Here is a 21,930-nt window from a genome sequence, read left to right on the forward strand (position 1 = left end):
TATTTCCTTCACGGAGTACTAAGGAGCACACTGAGTATTTCCTTCACGGAGTACTAAGGAGCACACTGAGTATTTCCTTCACGGAGTACTAAGGATCACACTGAGTACTTCCTTCACCGAGTACTAAGGAGCACACTGAGTATTCCCTGCCTTCCCAGCGTGTTTCCCAGGCACCCAGCCCACAACCCGTGCCAGGAACACCAAGACGGACACTAACACAGGACTGCATGCCTCCCTCCAGCCCTGTATCTTCTCTGGTGAGGACACTTTATTCTGACTCCAAACTATTCCTCAGCCCCCAGAGTGACCTCGTACAAGAGGAAACAGCTGGGTCAGATAGTTCTACACCATGGCTAGCAACGGACAACACTGTCCCCGGGGTCAAGGACAACAGTGGGATAGGGACGTGGCAAAGCCAGCGTCGCATGGAAACCACCTTGCCCTGGCCACAGGAGGCATTGCCCTCTGCTCCCACTTTGCAGAATATGGGGGGGGGGCCAAGGAGTTGTTGGGGTGCTGGCTTTGGCACAGAGAGATGTACAGGGTCTGCGTTAGCTGGCTGGTGACCCTCTGTCTCAGGGTAGTAGGCCTGGGACTGGGCGCAGGGTGGCAGGGACTGGCGGGGAGGGTGAACATCTGGGTGAGGAGAGAGGAACCCACTAGCTGGCAGGGGTGGTTGCATGAAGATGCACCTGAGACGTTTCCAACAACCACTGCGAGCGGGGGAGAAACGTGGGACTTTCTACTCCCCGTAGAGTCCATCTCCGAGCCCCACAGGGCAGCTCCACCCTGGCTCACAGGGCCGCTGAGTCGGCATCGACTCATGGCGGTGAGTTCGGTGCTTGGGGTTAGTGTGAGAGGTGTGTTGGTCAGTTTGGCGTGGGAAGACTGGGTGGCGTCCCTGGAGGATAAGGGGTGGCCGAGGTCCTTCCAAGAGAGTCTTCCCTTCTTCAGAGGGCAGGGGCTCTACCCGGAAGCACGTGTGGGGGTTGCCTGTAAACAGAGGGAGTGGACTGCTGTGCTCAGCCTAGTGGTAAAGGGGGCGGTGGGGAGGGGGTTGTGGAGAGAGAGAACGTGTGTGTGTCCACCCAGACAAACAAGTTCTCTAAACCCCCCAGACGGAGTTAGTGACTGGGCCCCTGGCCACACCTCTGCCTCCCCCACTCTGCCTTAGGGGATGATTCCTGGATTTACTTCCCTTGCTCTCAGCGATTCCTAACCAGCTCCAAGGCAGTGGCCTATGCTCCACACGGGAGTGCTGAGGGAAGGGAGAGAGGCCTTCAGCTGCTCCACAAGTGACCTCTCCCCAAGGCTCCGGGGAGAAACGCTTCAGATGAAACTGGAAGGCTCGTTAGCGCCAGGATGGCGAGACTTCAGTGGGTTTACACCTGACACCTCATCAGGAAGGACCAACCATCAGAAAAGGCCACCATGGTGGGGGGAAGGCAGAGCCCGGAGTGTGGGGGAAAGTGGGGGAGCCCCCAAAGAGGTGGGCCCACCCAACAGCCACAGCCAAGGGCTGGGGCCTCCAGCTGATCACGAAGGAGGGGTGTCCTGGGCACAGGTTCACTCTGCTGTCACTGAGGCCCCAGACCTACAGCAGCAGTGACACTCAGCATGCTCAGCGGAGGCCAGGTTACTGTCGGGGAAGCTGCTGGAAGGTCTGACTAGCCGGCTCCAGGCCTGACTGGATAGGTGGTAACGTGTCTTGGCTCAGGGGAGCCGTGGCTGATGGGCTGCCTGGATAATACGAAGGTGCAGGCGGCTCTGTTTTAAAAGCCTTTGGGGCAGCTTGGGAGAGGCAGAAGCTGCTGCAGAATCTGGATCAGGGGCAGCAACTTGGAAAGTACCCTGCCCTCAGACTCTGGGTACGGGGAAGTCCCCTTTAAATGGCTGGCAGGGCAGCTGTTCAGGTCAAGCTTTCCTCCTATGGTACAAAGGTAAAACTTTAAATAAAAATAGGACAAAACAAAAACCAAAGAAACCCCAAAAACCGTCACTAATGATCGGAGCTACCCCATCCTGAGGCCCTGTACCACCCGCGGCCCGGCTGCCGTTCGTTCCCCTGGACCAGCAGGCTGGTGCCATGTCTGCCGCACCTCACAGGTGAGGACGGCGGGGTCCCAGGCAGCTTAGTGGCTGCGCCTGCAATAGAACTGAGTGCGACACTTGGAGAGGAGGTGACATGAAGCTATTAAGAAGAAACTGGGCAACTGGAGGAGGGTGAATACGAAAAAGAGCTCATCGAAACAGGGGATGGAGACGGAACCAACCTGGCCCCGAGAGGGCAAGCACCTGCACAAGTTGGGCTTGGGCTTGGGAAGGGCCTGGCCCTCCCGGGCGTGGGGCTCCAACCCTCTCATGCACTCACTCCGCCATGGAGCGGATGCTGACTCTCAGCGACCATAGGGACTGGGCAGAACTGTCCCCGTGTGTTTTCTTGGGGAGTAGAGAGTCTATCTTCTCCCCGCAGAGCAACTTCGGGTTTCCAACAGTGCAGCGACTAGGCACCAGGGCTCCTGTCCTTGAGGTCTTCAAAGGGGAGGGCCAAGGATGAGTAGAGATCATGCCCCAGGAAGATCACACCAGGTGGTGGCAGCTGGGACCGTATTTCACAAGCAGCGGTCTCGGGCCTCTGAGCGTGTCCACCTCTGTTACAAACCCAACCCAAAGCACCCCCAAACTCACGGCCGTTGAGTCAATTCGGAATCACAGCGACCCTACAGGACAGGGTAGCACTGCCCCTGTGGGTTTCTGAGATGGTCCATCTTTAGAGGAGTAGAAAGCCTCATTTTCCTCCCTTACGGTAGTTGGTGGTTTTCAAACTGCCAACCTTGCAATTAGCAGCCTGACTCGTAACCTGGACACTACCGGGGGTTCCAGGTGCCTCAGCGAAGCAGTGAGACAGAAAGACAAAACCGAAGATTCTGACGCACAGCCACCCCACATGTATCGGGTTTTCAGGAGAGGTGGACTGCTCGGCCTTTCTGCCGAGGCACCGTCTGGTGAGCACATAACTGGCTGGACTGTGTAGCGTACACCACTCTGGAGTTCCTGCACAGGGCACAGCAACCCTGCTGGGGGACAGAACCCCTGCTCCTGAGCACTTCGGGGCCGGCAGCCTTTCCAGGTGTCAGAATGCACCTGGGCTTTCTCCCCGGGTGGGCTTGAACCGCTGCCCATGGAAGCACGGAGGTAAAGGGGCGACTTAACTTTAAACCCAATGGCTTTAATTCCAGGCACGCCCCGTTAAAGCTCTGTAAAGGGTAGAGCGGACAGCAGCCGTTCCTCAAGTCTGTGGCGAGGTGCTTTGAGATGCTTTCTTGTCGGGGGACGGAGGCGGAGACACAGGGCTTCGCAGGTGCCTGACCCCTGCAGCTCCCACACAGCTCATTCAAGTTCATTCACAGGAACACTCAACACGAAACTAAACTATGGGGGAGGGAGTTCCCAGACACAGACACCCCCCACCCCAAGCTCACTCCATGGGGTCTACTCCGACTCATCGGGACCCTGCAGGACAGGACAGAACTGCCCTGAGGGTTTCTGAGACCGCCGCTATTTACAGGAGCAGAACGCCATGCACGGCAGCTGGTAGGTTTGAACCGCTGACCTCGTGGTTAGCAGCCCGACACATACCATGCCCCAGGGCTCTCAGACAGGCCCTTGCTGGTCTACATCTCTGCTGACATTGAACTGACCGCAGCAGCACAGCTCCCGAGCTTGAAGGCTGAATCGATGCCTGTGTTACACTTACCCCCCCACCCCACCGCCCAATGTTTCTAGACAGCATTTACTGCAACCCCACGGTGTGCCGGTCACTTTCCGTGCACCATGACGCTTCATTCTCATAAAAGGCGGCGGGGTCGCTGACATGACTCCCACGTTGCAGGTAAGGGAAGTGCCGGCGGAAAAGCCGCCCTAACCGCCCAGGCCTGAACACTCAGCCGCATCTGCCTCCTGGGTCCAGAGCTGGTGGGCGCTGCGGCCTCTGCCCTCCTTCCTGGACCAGCGAGCTGGGCATGCTGCTGGGAGCGTCTGCCCAACACCACAGGCAGGGTGGCTGGGCAGGAGCGGGAACCTGAGGGAGAGAGGCCTTTAGTGACTGGCATTTGCCAGGCGGTCCCCAGAGCCCATTCTAGTTCTAGTTCATTCCATCCTCTGCCAGGTGTGGGCCGGGGGGATGGGGTGGGGCAGAACTGGGTGTGGGGATGACCTCCGTCCAGCAAGAACTCCGCCGTGCAGGAGGGTGGCTCTGTTCTTCTCAGAAGCCGCAGATACGGCTTAGGGATTCGGGATATGGCAAGGTGAGGGGTCCTCAACGAGCCTGCGGGGCTGGGAAAGGAGCCGTGCTGCCGCAGTGGGTTAAGTGCTGGGCTGAAAGGTCAGCCCTGGAATCCACCAGCCGCTCAGAGGGAAGAGATGAAGCAGCCAGCTTCTGTAAAGATGTCCTCTGGGTCGCTGGAGGTGGCGTCGGGTGGGTGGGGCTCAGGGGGTTATCTGGGGTGAAAGGAATGTGTCGGGGATGGTGGATCCCACCACCCTCTCTTCTCAGCTCTTTTTCTGGAGGAATTCTTCCTCCTGCTTCCTTTTATGAGGGGACACTTCCAGGAGATCATGTCTTCTCCCGCTGTGGCCCTGATGTGTCCATCTAGCACTTCTACAAGGCCAAATCCCCAGTGGTACAAACAGCTCAATGCCAGCCCACCCAGAGACACCTTGGGAGGCCTGGTGACTCCAAAGAGCCAGTCCCTGGGTGTCCGAGGGAGAACGGTTCTCCCCAGACATACATGGTTGCTATGAGCAGGCAACTTTACAGCTTGTTTCCTTGTGTGCTGGATAAGGTCCCAGGCCCAAGAATCACACCATGACTTTCTGTGTTTTATCAGAGCCCCCATGGGCTCGTCTGTCCCTACCCCATGCTTCTCAACGAAGGTCTGGCCACTTTTAGCCCACGTGCCCAAACCTTCTTGTGCCAACCCAAAGAGGGTATTGTTTTAGTGTCCAACTGACCACAAGGGGTAGCTTTAACAAACAGGTATGGATTTTCTCTCCGTTCAGGTGGCTGGAGGTCTGGCACGAGGGCACTCTCGCTGTAAGCGGGCTCTGGGAAGGCCCGAAGTCTTTCTGAGCTTCTGCTCCCAGGGGCTCTGGCCTTGGCATCCATCACCCACCACCTCTGCTCTGTTGCTTACTGGCTTCATCTCTTTTTTTCAATCTCAAAAGCAATGCACTCAAAATATGCTCTACATTAACCCTGCCTCATTAACACACTGTTGACATAACCAAGATGCCCCATTCCCAAAGGGGGTTATAACGACAGGCATAGGCTGCCACTGAGCTGACTTGGACTCACGGCGGCCCTGTAGTACAGAGTAGAACTGCTCTGTGGTTTCTGAGCCTGGAGTTCTGGTACGTTAAAGCCTCCTCTTTCTCCTGTGGAGCAGCCGGTGGTTTCAAACTGCGGACCTTGCTGTGAGCAGCTCAATGTGTAACCACCAGGGCTCCCTAACCACAGGCACAGGGGCTAGGGCTTACAGCACACGTTTTTAAGGGACATAGTTCGATCCATGACAGAGGTGCAGGGCGGTTGCACTGTCAGTATCATAACCAGTCCTGGGCACTGGACAGCAATGTGACCGACTCCCCAAGTATCCCCACACAGGGTGTCCCCAGCTCCTGTGTCAGCTTCATGCAGTGAAACTACTGAGTCTCTTTGGGCATGGAATGAGGGAGCCTGACTCCTGGGCCAGGAAGGACCCCCAGACAGGCGCCATGCCACAGGGAGAGCACCGAGGAGCCAAGGAACAGAAATGTTGGGAGCAAGGCCATTCCCCAGAGCGGACGGAGAGTGAGTGAGCGAGCGAGCCTTCCCAAAGCCGAGGCCCTGCAATTGGACGTCCAGCCTCCTTCCGGACAGAGATCAAGTCCCTGTCGGAGAGCCACTCGCAGGTGGCGGCGTTTCTTTGACAGCAGTACTAGAGAACTGGGACGGGGGTCTTGGGGTTGAGCCCAAGGCCCCATGGACACATCCTGGTGGCTTCCACTGGCGACATGAACAAGAAGCCAGCTGACCTCAGTGGGCAACGGGGCTGCTGCAGGATGGTTTCCCTGTGGGAAGTAGGGCTGGGAAGGGAGTGTATGTGGGCAAACGCTCAACCTTCTTACGTTAAGGAGTCTGGGAAGTGAGGGCTGCCCTGGAGGAAACCTTCACGTTCTTGTGTTGGAGATGGGTCCCACTCACATTCTCCTAAGTAAAAGTTATTCCCCACGATGCCCCCCATAATAAAACCAAATATAACGTGCGTTGTGCAAACACACAGTCGCTTACTATACCCTTGAAGGTCAACTGCCTGAAGGCTACCTGCCTGAAGGCTGTCTGTCATCACAGGGCAACCAGACCCTACTGTCTGCCCCACCCTAAGTAGGGCCACTCCCTTCTAATAAGGGTCATGGATTGTTCCCCTGAAGAAGAGCTCAAAGTCACCTAAGGCCAGCCAGCTCAGAGACCACCAAGGTTCGGCTGTCATCTTAACTAGAGCCCGCCCATCTTATGTATGTGCCTTCCTGTCACATGTGTGCCCCTAGTGCCTCCGCTTCCTACTGCATGTACACCCCTAGCTCATCCCCTCCTGTCACACGTATGCCTCTTGTAAACCCCTTCCTGTTACATACGTGCGTGCTTGCCCGGGATTATGTAAGTCTGCGAGTCCCTAAAGCCCGTCTCACTGCTTCTGCTCATCGTGGACGGTGAGCCCTTGCACGCGTTATCTTGTGTAATGTCTCTTTAATTTACCCCTCCATTACACAACCGCCCCGGGACTCATTTGTTTGTGGGGAGGCTGGTCCTCCACATTTCCCCATCTCTTGCAGTACTTACCACCCTGGACATTCAGCCAAGACCATGCACTCCTCCAGCCTCAAGAGAGGTGGGGATTTGAGGACTGGTCAGGAGAGTCCACCCACCAGGTCTCTTTGGCGAACAGATGGGGATGCCAGCTTGGAAGGGTACAGCTGGAAGGGGGCAGCGCAGCCTGCATCACTGCTCCGCATGAGGGTGCCATATGAAGGGGGGGCCGTGGGTATGGCTGGTGCCCGGTTCCAAGCTCCGCCCTCTGGCTTCTCATCGAGACATCTGTCTCGGGTGAGCTCAGGCCATCTTTCCAACCGCACGCTGTTCCTGAGTGTGTGTGGACGCGCGTCCACCCAGCGGAGCCTGGGCAAAGGCCTGGCCATCTACTTCCCCAAATCCAGCCTTGGGAAACCCTGTGGAGCAGGTTTGACTCAGACACTCATGGGGGTACCACATGTGGGCATTGACTGGCCTGCATGCCCGCCTCAGGCCTCAAATCCCGATGAAGGTCTAAAACTGAAGCACTGTGAACAGGACACTGCCAGATGCGTGCAGAGGATTACTGACACACTGTGTCCTTGGGTGGGCAAGGGTGGACCACTCCTCTGGACTCCTCTCCCTGGAACATGGCACTCCACTCACGCCAGTGCGTGCCCTCTGCCCCCTCACACCCAGCTGGGTTCCTGCTGCTGTCATCTGTCCTTTGGCTCCCCAACTCCCAAGGTCACTCTGCAGTAGTGGACACCCCGCCTCTCAGATGAACCAGGTAAACTCTCCTTGGGTGACCTCTTCAGTCCGTCCTCCAACTCCTGTCACTGAGACCATCCCAGCAAGTGCCACCTGTCCACCCTTTACTTGCTGTGTGGCCCCGGGAGGGCCACTGCTCTGAGGGTCACTGTCTCTGGTGCCATGAGGGGCTGAGGGTTCTAAACAACAGGTTTGGTGACCGGGAGGCAGCCCGTAGGCCTCAGGCTGGATGCTCCCTCATTGGCCCGTCTGTCCACCTGGGCACGTTCCCCCAAGGGACTCCATGCCGCTGCTGCGGACAAAGAACCCCTCCCCACGTGGGATCCAACTCGTGGCAGTGCAGGACTGTGCCACAGTTCTCCGTGGCTGACATTGTGGAAGCAGGTCACCAGGCCCTTCTTTTGCGTACCTCGAGGGGGCCTGGGCGACCCACCCTTGTCCCACCCAGGGGAGCAGTGTGACAGTATCTACACACCCTGACAACTCTCTGTCCGTCTTACTGCAATCCTTCAGCAGAGATCAAAGACGGACTGTAACCTCCCCCCACTCCTTCTCAGTTCACTGAACTGGAGAAACAAACCCGTAAACCAAGGACGAGTGAGAAGCAGTTTAGTGGGCAAAGGCTGCTTTGTCGAGACTGGTTACGTGTATTGTAGGACACGCATCACACACCCTGCCAGGCTCCCGCTGACTGTGCAACTTCAGAGCCTAGTGTGTCAGCTGCCGAGAGAGCACTGGGCTCAGGACAAGCTTCGGCGGATGGACAGGGAGGAGGCCCAGATGACCCTGGCAGCAAGGGCGGGGCTCAGACCGCGGGGCTTCAAGTTGGAGACGCATCTGTTACATGTGTGGGGAGGTTTTTATTCCCGTAACTGCACCCAGGACACTTTTCTTCTCCGTAGTTCTCCATGGCAGAGAGGGGCACAGACCAGAGCCATGGGAGGGAGCGGACAGTTGTTAAACTGGGTTCTATTTCCCTCGAGTGGCAAGGAGTGAGGCTGGCAGGAGGGTAGGTGGACGGCCGCCCTGCGTACACCTTCATTCAGCCACAGTGACCGCTCTCCTAACTGTAACGAGGGATGTGAACTAACACCCCAAGAAACAAGTAACGGGGGGCGGCAGGGATGGCGTCCAGAGTGGGTTTGGCATGTGGGCTCAGCTACACCAGTGGGGGCACAGGGCCTCCTCATGCTGTGTGTGTGTGTGTGTGTGTGTGTGTGTGTTGTGTACAGCGTGAATGTTGTGGTGCATGTGTCAGTGTGGGCATGGGCGTGTGAGGTTGGTATGTAAATTTGTGTGGTGCGCGTATGGTGTGTGGGTGCAAGAGTGTGATGAACATGAGTGTGTGTGTTGGGGGTGTGGTGGAGGTGCATCGTGTGGGCACTTGCATGTGGTTGGAGAGAGAGGAAGCAGTAGAGGGGAAGGAGGTGAATGGGCCCAAGGTGGCTGTTTCCTAGAAAATCACGCCAATAGCCTCCGTGTGTGTGTGTGTGTGTGTGTGTGTGTGTGTGTGTGTGTGTGTTTAGTGGGGGTGGGGGTGACTTTGCTACCCATGTGAACAAGGCTCAGCCAGGGCCTCCTAATTTGGTTGAAGCTTTGCTCTAGCCATGCCAGGATGGCTGGCTGGCCTCTACAGAGGCAGTCCTTCCTCACTCATATTCCGAGCGCCTTCCAGCACCAGGCGCCCATCTTCTGGTGCTCTGTCTGCCATGGACTGGTGCTGTGCCTGAGGTTCTCTCAAACCATTCCCAGAAGTGGACGCTCAAATGTTTGCATGACCTTTTCTCCGCCTGGAAGCTCTGCTGAAACCGGTCCACCACAGGTGGCCCTGCTGTATTCGAAATACCAGTGACATAGTTTCCAGCATCACTCAAGCCACCACAGGACAACAAACTCAAGAGAGTGGTGAATCTATATACATATATGTATGTATGTACGTATATGTATGTATATATACATATATCTCCAAAAGCAAAAAACCACCCCAAAACATATGATGGTATTATAAAAATGAGTTATTTAAGAGAACAAACTGTTTCTATTTAGTCACTACTTCCATTTGCTAATCAAAAAAGATAATAATTGCATCCTCAGAAGTATATTCCTGGATTTTAAAATAAACTTCTTCTTCCTGGAGCCCTGCTGACACAACAGTGAAGCACTTGGCTGCTAGCCAGCAGATCAGCAGTTCAAAGCCACCGGCTGCCACGTGGGAGAAAGATGGGCAGTAAAGATGTGCAGAGTCTGAAACCACTCTGTCCTAGAGGGTCGCTATGAAACAGAATCGCCTCAGTGGCAGTGTGCTGAGTTGGGCCTTTGGAGGAAAGAGGCCTCACCAGGCCTCACATGCACACTTCTTCCTTTTGCCCACATAGAATCATTCTCTTCTAATGAGTGCTTGACTTAAAATACTTTCCACCCTTTTCCCAATAAAACAAACTGAGCCTATACCAAGAAACCTAATTATGCCCGAGCTTTTCCTAACACTGTACAAAATTGGATGAAGCTTTCCAAACCACAGCTTCCAGGTCCTTGTTCATGATCACCACTCCCAGAGTTCAGGAGCTCACTTTTGCCCAACTCCTGCTGGGACCAGGGGGTGGGGTGGGAGTGGGGTGGATTTCCTGAAACATTTAGTGCTTAACACCCAGCACGGAGCAGCTACACCAACTGATACATCACCAGTGCCTTGGAAAAGTATGCTTGATCTCTGGCTTCCTAACTCCTAAATCCCTTGCTGGAGATCCATTTTGGCTACTGGACACCCACTGCTGGGATCCACCTGCCTGTATTGAATCTTCGCGAGTGCCGAGTGCTCCTCAGAAGTGAGGATGGTGAGATTTTGACTCAGTGACGATGGTGGAGCTCCTGGGAAAGACCAATGGCTAAGGGAAAGGCATCATGCTGGGTGAAGCTGGGGGGCCGTGAAAATGAGGGAGACGTCGCTCCACCAGATGGACTGACACAATGGCCAGGACAGTGGATTCATCATGAAGGCAGTGCTGAACCGGGCAGCATTGAAGTCTGACCCATATAAGGTTGCCCGTGAGTCGGAGCCAACCACACAGCCACCAACCACCCGCTCACTGCAGGGTCCTCTGCATGCCCACAGGTGAGCCGTCAGAGTCACCTCATCCAAAGCCCCTGCTGTCGTCTTGCTGAGGTCTGGCATGGCCATGGGCCTTGCTCGGTCAACAGACGGCAAGCAGACGGTCTCAGCTCCCCGTCTTGGGCTCCACTGATACCCCAATGCTCTCTTCCAAGCCTGGGTCCCAGAATGGAATTTGAGGTGAAGACCTGAACCCAAACCAATGCCTGGAGCGTAGCCGGCCCCAGGTGAACCCACAGGCACACTGAGATTTCTTGTTACACAGCATCAGCCGGTAGCCGCTGACTAAGCCACCTCCTCCAACCATGCTATCCCCAGGTGTCCAGTCAGCCTCTTTGGGACAGGCTGGGCTGTCCCGGTTTCCTGGACACGCACTATGCACTCTGGGCCATCTCGGGTCCATCTTCCTACATGGGCACTGCCTTGGTTCTCAGGTGCTGCTGTAATGCAGACACCACAGGAGGGGTTTTAAAAAACAGAAATGCATTTCCCCACAACCTAGAGGGAAAAAAATTCAAATCAGGATCTTGGCCCTGTTGAGTGGGTCTGGGAGTCTTGCCCCTAGTTCCCTCTGTCTGTTGGCAAGGCTTGGCTTTCTTTTGCTTGGAGACAAGTCCTGACATGGTGTCTGTGTTGGTCCAGGTTGACTAGAGAAACAAATTTATAGAGACTCATATGTATAAAAGAAAGAGCTCTATATAAAAGATCAATTGTATATTGAGAAAAACAGCCCAGCCCAGTGCAGATGAAGTCCCTAAAGTCCAATATTAACCCATATGTCTGGTACTAGTCCATAAATTCCTCTTCAGATTCACGCAGCACATGCAATGCAGCACCTGCACATGCTGAATGCAGGAAGATCACAGGACAGTGGGTGGACAGTCTTGTGGGCCCAGTGGTATAGAAAAGTGGTGGTGGAAGCATCTGCAGGGCTTGGGCTGCTATCAGTGTGGCTCCATCTGGCTTGTCCACAGGAAGGTGCAGCAGAGAGTGTGTTTCTCTTCTCCAGGGTGGAAGACAGGTGTTCTCAGAATCCTCAGGAGAAGGCCATGCCCACACAGAGGCCTCATTGGCTACGACCTAATTGACAGGCTAGACTCCACCCCTTCACTGAAGTTGACAGTCTGTAACTGCCACAGCGCCCATTTCCCCATGAGTTTCCCTGTCAGATCTGCTCTTTACATAACTTGGAAGTGATTAGGTTTAGGATCTACTCAATACTGATATGGCCTCATTCACACAACAAAGAAAACCATTCAGACAAGTACAGGGGTTAGGATTCCAACACACACACACACACACACACACACACACACACACACGGGGGGAAGGGGCACAATTTAATCTATCACAGAGCTCAAGGGGCCTTTCTAGGGCTGCCCTCTAACATTTCTAGTCTTCCGAACGGCTTCTCCATTTGTGGAAATGAACCTAAAATGATCAGATTAAATACGAGTGCTGCAATCTTGTCATCACACGTTCCATTATGATGTTCATGAACACTTCTCGAGGCAGCTGAGAACACTTCTCCGGGCGAGGACTGTGTCTTAGGTTTCTGAGCATGCTCCGGGCCAGAAGCACCCACCATCTGGGGTTAACTGTAAATGCTTGCAGGACCCATTGCCCTGCAGCCACGGCTTGTTTCCTTTGTGTTGGCTGTTCTGTCCAGCCCTGCACCCTGGCAAGGCCACACAGCACGGTGGACTTGAACCCCGCAGGGTATCCACCTTGACGCCCCACAGGGCAGTGAACTAAGGGTGAATGGAGGAGAACTGCAACATACCGAGAACTTCCAAACCCAAAACCCAAACTCACTGCCACCGAGATGATGCCAACACAGGTGGCCCTCTAGGACAGGGCAGAACTGTCCCTGTGGGTTTCCGAGACTGTGAATCTACGGGAGCAGAAAGGCCCATGTTTCCCCCGTGGAGCAGCTGGTGGTTTGGAACTGCCTGGCACATAACCACTAGGCCCTCAGGGCTTCACCGAAAACCTCAGGAAACAATCTCTTAACAGGAGTTCTGTGAACACAAAATAAGATTATGCAGTGTTCACAAGGCATGCCTTTCAACAGGCCCACAGGTATGGGAGAGAGTCATGGGGGCTCATATTAGGCTGGGTCCCCTGTTCACCGTCTCCAAGGCTCAAGTCAAAGTTGTTGGCTGGACCTTCGAGTCTCCCCCAAACTGGTGGTGCTGGCGGGGTCATTCTGTTCCCACTGGGGCCCTTCCTTCTATCTTCAAGCGCACGGAGTTCTCAGATAGCTTCCTAAGTCTCTCTGACATCCTTTTCTGCTCTTGGGGGGAGCGGGTGCTTATAGGACGACCCTGGGGCCTCCTGGATTGTCCAGGGTAATCGCCCTACTTCAAGGTCCGCTGACCAAAACAACAAAAAACAGGAACCCAACCAGCTGCCACCGAGAAGCTTCTGAGTCGCAGCTACCTCGTGCGTGCACAGCAGAGCTAGGCCTTCAGGTGACTGGCAGGCCTTTCTTCCAAGGACCCTCTTAGTGGGCTTGAACCACCAACCTTCTGGATAGTAGCCCAGCACCTAACCGTGTATGTGCCCATTCCTACCCGCAGACTCCCAGGCAGCTGATCAGTCATCTTCTTATTAATATTTCTGAAATCCTTTTGTGACATGCAATTTAAAATAACCAGAGGTGGAAAAATCTGACTACCACATCTCTCAATTTGGGTTTGTCAAGTCTTACAATTAGAAATGGATGTCAAACTTCATCAAATTCCTTGTCAGAATCAACCAGCATGCTCATCTATCTTTTCTCCTTTGACCTATTGACATATTCATAAACTCATTCATTAATCCTGAAAACAATTGGAATCCAGAAACAAACCTTTCTATGCCACAGTAAGTTATTCTTGAAACTACACTGCTGGGTGAAATTTGCCATATCTTTATGTACGTTTTTGAAACGTTTTTTTGAGAATTCATTTTGCACATTGGTTCCATTAGGTTTAAGTATCCAATCTGCCCACTCCTGCATCCTCCTCACAATTGTTATGTTGGAGGCCACTGTAGCAACCACTCTCAGTGAGGGTCTTCCTCTTTCTGACTGACCGTCCACTTTACCAGTGTGGTAGTTACATCATCTCGTGTCAACCTGAGGATATTAAGAGTGAAGGGGTGGAGTCAAGCCTGTCATTCGGGTCACAGCCTGATGCCTCCTTGTGGGCGTGGCCTTCTCATGAGGATTCTGGGAACTTCCTCTCTTCCTCCCTGGAGGCGGGACACACTCTCTCTGTGTCTCTGCCTCCGTCTTCCTATGGACAAGCCCTGTGGAGCTCCACTGAGACCTGAGCGAGCTATGTGGTGGAGATCTGAAGAGACAGGCCTGTGATGCTTCCACTGCCATTGGATCCACAAGAGTTTTCACCCGCCGGCCTGTGCTCTTCCTGCATTCAGCAACATTGCATGTGCTGCGTGAATCTGAAGAGGAAGTCATGGGCTGTTATCAGACATATGGGTTTATATTGAACTTATGGACTTGATCTGGACTGGCTGGGGCGTTTTATTGATGCATAATTACTTCTTGATTTAAAATTCTTGCATGTACATGAGTATCAGTGAGTTTGTTTCTCTAGTCTTCCCGGACTAACACAACCAAGCATGATGAACTCTCTCAGGTACTGGTCCCACCTGAAAACTTGTCCAGAGTGTGTGAGACGTGTCACCAGGCGTCTCTAAGGAGAGACTTGGAGACGTTACTTCCTCCAAGACAGTTGTCTGTCCTCCTGGCGGCCCACAATATATTGAATAGTCCCCACAGGACCATCATTCCAAGGCATTAACCGTCTTTCTCGCTCACTGTCCAGCTCGCACATGCACAGGGGGGGACTGACAAGGTCAGGCCCACCTCAGTTTCCAGAGTGACACCACGGCTTTTTAACACTTTGAGATCTTGCCCAGTAGATTTGCTCAGAGCAGTAAGTCAAGTTTAGGTATTATTAAAAATACTCAATTCTAGAGCTTTCTGTCCCTGGACAGGTTTCCCCAACAAGGTCCAAACAGGTGGCAGAAATGTGGAGACTCACTCTGGCCTTAGAATGTGGCCAGTGTGCTGAGAGGAGCCAGCGTGTTTGCTCCAGCCCCATCACTTTACTGATCGGAGTGATCTGAGGATCGGAGAAGAGGGGAGAGGAGGCACCGGGATGCAGCTGTTTGCTCTTTTAAAATATTTTATGATTTTCCAGATAGCCTGGTGACTGACCTAATGCCCCTTAACACTCTGCCCCTGTCTGCAACAATGACACAGAAAACCAGAAAACAGAGCAGGCAAGACGCTGAGAAAGTGACAGACACACAGAGTCTGAGAGGAGAGAAGACGGCCCTCGTACCACTGCAGGCCACGGATGTCCTGCCTGGCCTAATCTGAGTTCTTTTTTTAATTGATTGGTTTGTTTTCGTTTTTTTTTTTTAATTAAAAGATCATTTTAGCAGGGGCTCTTACAACAATCCTTACATCCATTGTATAAAGCATATTTGTATATATGTTGCCATCATTATTTTCTAAATATTTACTTTCTACTTGAGCCTTTGGTATCAGCTCCTCTTTTTTTTCCCTCCCCACCCCCAATCGAGTTCTTTAAGGGGCACATGCACCTGTGGGCAGCTAAGGGAGCCCATGAGAGCAGTTACACAAACTTCAAAAGAGTGTCTCTCTCCCAAGTGGAAAGCAAATGTTTTGAGAATGATGAGGGCAACGATGTATAAGTGTGCTTTACACAATTGACGTATGCATGGATTATGATAAGAGTTGTACGAGCCCCCAATAAAATGATTTTTTTTAAAGTGTCTCTCACACGCACACACAGCACACACATACACACACACACACACACACACACGAAAGTGTCTGACAACAATGCACCAAAGGGCCCTTGAAACGCAGGTCTCTCTGAGATCAGGGCTGGGGGAGTTTTGTCAAACACAGGAAATGGAGGACTGAGATCCACCGAGTGTATCCATGTGCTGATAAATGTAAACAGGTGTCTATAATGCCAAAGCCAGAGAGAAAGGTGTGTCCACTGGCTGCCAGGCTTGCAGAGGGCACCCTGCATGTCACAATGCTTGTCACACAGAATCAAGACGAGCCCCCTGAGAGGACAGCCAAAAGGACAGAGGAGCTTCCTTATACAAGGGCACACAATTGTATCACACTGGAACAGGCCCCGAGGCCAAGGTCACAACCCGAGGAAGGGTCCTGAGAGCCTGAAGAGTCCCCTGAAGCTATCTGAGCTACTTGGGCATCAGTGTCCCCAGCAGGGGCATGTATGGCCACTCGGACTGGACTGGTGTCCCCTGAAGGGCTATATCAGAAATCCAGCTGGCCCAGGGCATAGTGGGCATGGTCTTGTACACCACCTGTGCAGAGGGCTACAGTCGAGGCAGGAACTGTCCAGAGAAAGGCAGCCCGGATCATCAGGGGACAGAGGAGGCAACAGCCCCAGCAGCTAACAGCGAGAGAGCAACCGCTCTCTGCCCGGCACTTGACAGGTGCTCACTCATGCCCTCTCAACCCTGCCTGAGGTGGGCATCGAACCCACGGTACAGAGCTCAAAGCTGGGACACAGAGACAGAAGAAGCTTATCTGTGTCACACAGCTACTACGGTGAAACCAGGATGTGGACCTGGTGCCCAACCCCAGAGGGGCCCCGGTGGTGCTTGGCAGTGATGACACGCTTGGCAGGCAGTTTGAGTCCCCCAGGGGCTCTGAGGGAGAACGAGGCAGTGGTCCGCTTCTAAAAGATCCCAGCCGCAGAAACCTGATGGCACGGTGTCTGGCCTATAAGGTTGCCATGGGTCTGAATTGACTCAGTAGCAACACGTTTTGGACTTTTTTCCCCTTTAATTTACCAGATCCTAGGCTCTCCACTACAGGCTACTGCCAAAGGAGGACGTCTGACCTAAATTCCAGACTGTTCCACTGGGAGAGGTAAAGGCTACAAGAAGTTTATTTAAGTGAACGCAACCCAACGAGGTCGGAGAGGGAAAACCTGGACCACGTTCAGACACACAGGCAACAGCAGCTAAAAGGAGGGCCGCAGGGTCACGTTCATTTTCAAACCAGAAAGCCACACTGCTGAGCCTGCGCTGACTCATAGACGCCCCACAGGACAGAGAACTGTTTCTGCGAGCAGACAGCTCTGTCTTTCTCCCTCGGGTTGCTCTGAACTGCAGAACTTGCAGGGCCCCACTCCGCCACGGGAGACTAAAACCCCTGTCGATGCCACAGGAGGGTTGGCAACTGGTCATGTGCTGCCGAGGGCCGGGGTTCGTTCTGAGGGGCGCCCCTGTCCTTTGAGGGGAAAAGGATTCCTGCCTATCCTCTGGGGACCCCCGAGGGAACTCCTACGGTGACAGGAGGAGGGTCTCTCTCCTGCCCTCTTCCCTCCTCCTCTCTGAGGAACCCCTGCCGAGGAAAGACAAGATGGTCCGTGGCAGCTCGGGGGAGCTTGCCAGATAATCCCGGGGGGCCTTGGTCTGTGGGGGCTGATAGGTGGGCCAGGTCTAGAGCTGTGGGCATACCTCATCTGCCCCGGGGAAGGAAGTGGCACTGGAGGCCATGGGGGGAAGCCAAGGTCAATTATCCCGAATCTCCCTCCCTCCCTCTGGGTTTCCAACGCCCTGGCCTCTGCACCAAGGAGAGGGTTGGCTGCAGAAACTGCCCGCCGGGCAGCCAGCCACAGCCTTGCGGTTGCCCAGGCTTTACTTCCTATGCCCCGGCCTGCGGCGTGGGATGTGCAGGACGTATTAAGAAGAGACCTCGATAGAAGAGAGCTAGTAGGTCGAGGCCTAGGGAACAGGGCCACGGCAAGGGACAAACTCCTGGCAATCCAGTGACCGTCAGAATAACGCAGGCACGCTCCGTTCCAAGCCCCGCCCCTGTTCAGAGACAGGCTCCTCCGTCCCCCACACAGGTGCCGGGCCTTTCCAGCGACTCACCTACGCAGTTATCACAGAGGCTACAGTGGGAGGCACGAGGGGGCCGGAAAATCTTGCAGGTGAAACAGTACTTAAGTTTCACGGTCTGGCCGTTGATGATGACTTCTTTGGTTCGGGGAGGTGGGCGGTACCCCCCGGAACTGGTGCCATTGGAGATATCTGCAAGGGAGAGAAGAGAGCAGCCCTGAATATCAGCAGCCCATCTCGGGCTCCCCCGCACCCCGTGCCTGGCCCATCCCCGTGTAGGGGCACCTGTGTGGGGCACATGACACACCAGTGGGGTGGGGTGCACCGGTGCCAAACTATTGCTCCCTTACAGGGTGGTAGGGGGCTGTGCTCGGTCTAAGCCAACCAACAGCCCACCGCCAAGGAGCCAATTCCGACACATCGGGCCTCTCCAGGCCAAGGCAGAACTGCTCCGGCAGTTTCCAAGGCTGCAAATCATCACAGCAACAGGAAGCCTCCTCCTTCTCCCCCAGAGTAGCTGACGGGTTTGAACCTTGGATGTTGTGGTTAGCAGGGCAATGAGGAACCCGGTATTCCCCCAGGACCCCCTCCTCCATGTGCCGTTCCTACTCATCATGGACAACCCGGTACGCCTCTTTATTAGGGGCCCAGACACGCCCTTGTGTGCAAAAGAGCCAAGTTACAGAGCAGAGCTTTAACTAGACGAGGGGGCCACCCACCCCACCAGGCATCTTCACACTGAGTGAACACAGTGCCTGGACCTCGAGACCACTCCCCTGCCCCTCTGGGCTGCCCACCCTCCTGGCAGAACCCACAGTTCCCAAGCAGGGCTCCCAGGCTCCCGAGGGATACCTCCCTCCCCGCCTTCCACCGAGGTTCAGGGTTTGACTATCCGTTATGACCCCATGCCCAATGGCAGGGTGAACTCTGCCAGCTGTGACCAGTCATTTACTTTTCGGAAGAACTATCAGGGCCCGTAAAACCACTGCCATCGAGTCGATTCCAACTCTTAGTCACCCCACTGCGCAGAGTGGAACTGCCCCAGGGGGTCTCCAGAGCTGATCTCCTTATGGAAGCAGACTGTTTCATCGTTCTCCCTCGGAGCAGTAGGTGGATTCAACAGCCAGCCTTCTGGTTAGCAGCTGAGCACGTAACCACCGTGTCCCAGGGCGCCAGACCGTCTCACAAGCAGGTTGCTTCAGAACATTCCAGAACATCCAAGGGAGAGAGGAGGGCAGAGTCCAGGACAGGGAAGGTGCAGCGCCAGGAGCGATGACCACTTCACCTCGTGGCGGAGGACCAACCCTATATCGCTTAGAGTAGTCTCACAGCTGTGGGACACCCCAAAGGAAGCTCTTTTTGGGGTGGGTCCCCCAGCCTGGCCAGCCTCTGAAATGATGTGAAATACAGCCACATTGGGACAGAGGGCCACGCTCAGGCAAGAGGACCACAGTTAACCGGCCTCCGCGATCCCTCAAGGGGCGGCAACACTGCGTGGCACTCCCCTCAGCAGGGGGGACCCTGCTGGGAGCACACCAGAGAAGGTCAGAGCGCTGGGGGAGCCCACTGGGCGCCCTTCAAGCCCCCATTAACAATTCACTGTGTCCCTGGCCTCGCCACAGTACTGACCGCATGTCTAGTCCTTAGCTCCTGCAGCAAGGGTGGAGCACTGTCAGATTCAGGGTTTCAAACCTGAGTCCAGGCAGTGAAATGGGTCAGAAACGTTGACAAACCGAGCAGTCAGGACAGGCAGTGGACGGGCAGAAAGGACACACCCTGCCCCTGAGCTCCCCCCACTCCACGTGAGCCTTGCCCCCATGGGGCTGGCAGCACGCCCTCCTGGTGTCCTACCCCATGGGTGTAGAGGCCCGGATTTAAAAGATTCAACTGACATTGATTCAAAGTGTCCTGAAGGCTGGAACACAACATGCGCAGAAACTGGAGTTTATGAAGGAAAACTAACCGGAAAGCAACACCTCTGCCGCCCTCCCTGGAGGCCTGTCAGGTAAAGAAATGGGGCGGGGGTCTGGCATCTGTGGAAGCACCAGGTGTCTGTGGAAGCGGCCTCCTGTCTCCTTGCCCCGACTCCCGAGAGGGAACACTCACCAGGGAGCACACTCCCAGCATCGCCCGATGACCCTGCACTCATGCTCCCTGTTGGAAGACCTCTCCTGCTGTGAGCATGGGGGCCCAGCTCAAGCTTCATATCCTGGGCAGCGAGGGGCTGTCCTTCTGGGCCCTGAATGCACCCAATTTCTCTCCAGTCAGCAGGGCCGAGTACACTGGGGGACACTGCCGGGGTAACCCTGGTAACCGTTGGTGAGGTTCCCCAAGACAGCTGCTACCACAGGGTCCCCTCGACACGATCTCCTAGCCAAGGTCTTACTGAACAGCAGAAGGTCCCACTCTCAGTAAAGAAACCCCCTTGGGCCAATGGGCCCAGGCAGAGGGCTCAGGCCTACTGTGGCCACACTTGACGTTAGCCAGTCCCCCTGCCTGTGAGGGTCTGAATTGAAGTCTTAGCCCCATGACCTCTCAGCGTGCGCTTGTTTGAAAACCTCAGGTGGAGATGTCAGTTCACATGCGGATGCCGTGGGGTGGGATGGGTCCTGATCCAATCTGAGCACTGTCCTTAGTGAAGCCTGTAAGAGCTGGAGCTCCATGGGTCTGCTTTATTTCCCGGGTTCTCATACGGTGTCCGAACAGTCCTAACATTTTTTTATAATCATTCGTTTTCATAGAAAAATATTTGCGTTTTCCTTTTCTGAAAGGTTCCTGCTTCCTACAGGTTCCTGCTTTTGTGGGTTTTTCCAAAAGGAGAAGACAAAGCAAGTGACGCTGTAGCTGCAGCCTCGGAACGCCGGCCACCTCCGGAAGCCAGCAGAGAAGTTGGGGACAGAGTCTCCGAGGGAGCCAACATGGCCAGCCTCTGCCTGGAACTCCCACCCTGCAGACTGAGACAGTAGTGTCCCTCGCTTGTTCACACCACCCGAGGAAACAGATGTGGTGCCCCTCACCTGCTCCGCAGCCTGCTGGCCTCCCTCCGGCGGGTCCCAAGGCTGTGAAATTCATGGCCACCAACTGCCACATCTTAGCCACTGCTCTTTTGCTTACACACTGTGCCGGCAGGGCTACGAACTCAGCCCCAAGAACAACTACTGTACGACCTCAGTCATGCGAAACAACAGATTTCGGTGGTTACTGGGTGGACGAGATGACGAGGGCCAGGGGAGTCTTCTGGGGCGTTGAGGTTAAGTTACAGTCATGAAGACTATAGTCGGTGCGGCTGGATTGCACAAGTCGAAGTTACCGAGATGGCATCACAGACTGAATTGCGGCCCCCAGTCACCTGTGTCAATTTGGTTGGGTCATGATTGTGGTTCGGCAGGCTGTCATGTAATGTCATCCTGCCCCATGATGTGATCTGATGGATCAGCCGATCAGTTGTAAGGAGGTCAGGGTGGGATGCAGCACCCTTTGGTTCAGGTCATGGCCCCGAGACAAGGTAAGAGGGGCTTCCCTGGGGTCTGGCCTGCACGGGGTTTTAGATGAGATCAAAGGGGAAGTGAGCAGAGAAGGGGGTCTTTCTACCACAAAGAAAGATTAGCTCGGAGCAGAACACCCTTTGGGCCCAGGGGTCCCTGTGCTGAGAACCTCCTAGACCCAGGGGAAGATTGAGGCCAAGACACACGGAGAGTTCCAAGGAATGCCAGGCCTTGAAAGAAGTCAAGGACCTTCCTCCAGACCCAGGGCACAGGAAATGGGGATACAGAGCGTCGCATAGGAAGAGCGTGGTATTTTTGATCTGGTGGGGAAAACAGGACTCATTTCCCCACCCGTGAGACAGGGTGCCCTGCATTCCTGTAACTCAACGCCAAACCAAACCATACTCACTGCCACGGAGTCAAGGCCCGCTCATAGTGACTCTAGAGGACAGGCTAGAACCCCCTGTGGGTTTGCGAGATTGGAGCTCTTTACAGGTGTAGAAGGCCCCATCTGTTTCCAGCTGAGCAGCTGCTGGTTTCAAACTGTTGACCTTGCAGTTAGCCCAATCCGGAACCACTCCACCACCAGGGCTCCTGTAACTCTCAGCAGGGCTATGCACACATGGTCACACTGATGGACATGGCTCTCCAAAGCTCCGATCCTACAGGCAATCTAGAGAGCACCAATTAATGCAATTAAAGACAGAAGCAGCCATAAAGCTGGAGATTAATAAGAGGGTGTCCAGGAAAGCAAGAGCAATCAATTGGAGGATAAACAATGATCTCCTGCGACACGAGTGGGTACA

The 21,930-nt window shown here is 54.5% G+C and overlaps 1 protein-coding gene across 1 annotated transcript in view; it reads right to left on the reverse strand.

Annotated features, from left to right (window-relative positions):
* Positions 1-21,930, reverse strand: part of ZDHHC14 (zinc finger DHHC-type palmitoyltransferase 14) — a 96,864-nt gene that overhangs the window by 31,376 nt on the left and 43,558 nt on the right. Inside the window, exon 3 of the mRNA XM_004701933.3 lies at positions 17,673-17,831. Within this exon, the coding sequence (XP_004701990.2) occupies positions 17,673-17,831 (159 nt within the window). The remainder of the gene's footprint in view (positions 1-17,672; positions 17,832-21,930) is intronic.

This window comes from Echinops telfairi, unplaced genomic scaffold, assembly GCF_000313985.2.
Source record: "Echinops telfairi isolate 266 unplaced genomic scaffold, ASM31398v2 ScPeMD7_3533;HRSCAF=4204_0, whole genome shotgun sequence".
In the NCBI taxonomy this organism is placed as follows: domain Eukaryota; kingdom Metazoa; phylum Chordata; class Mammalia; order Afrosoricida; family Tenrecidae; genus Echinops; species Echinops telfairi.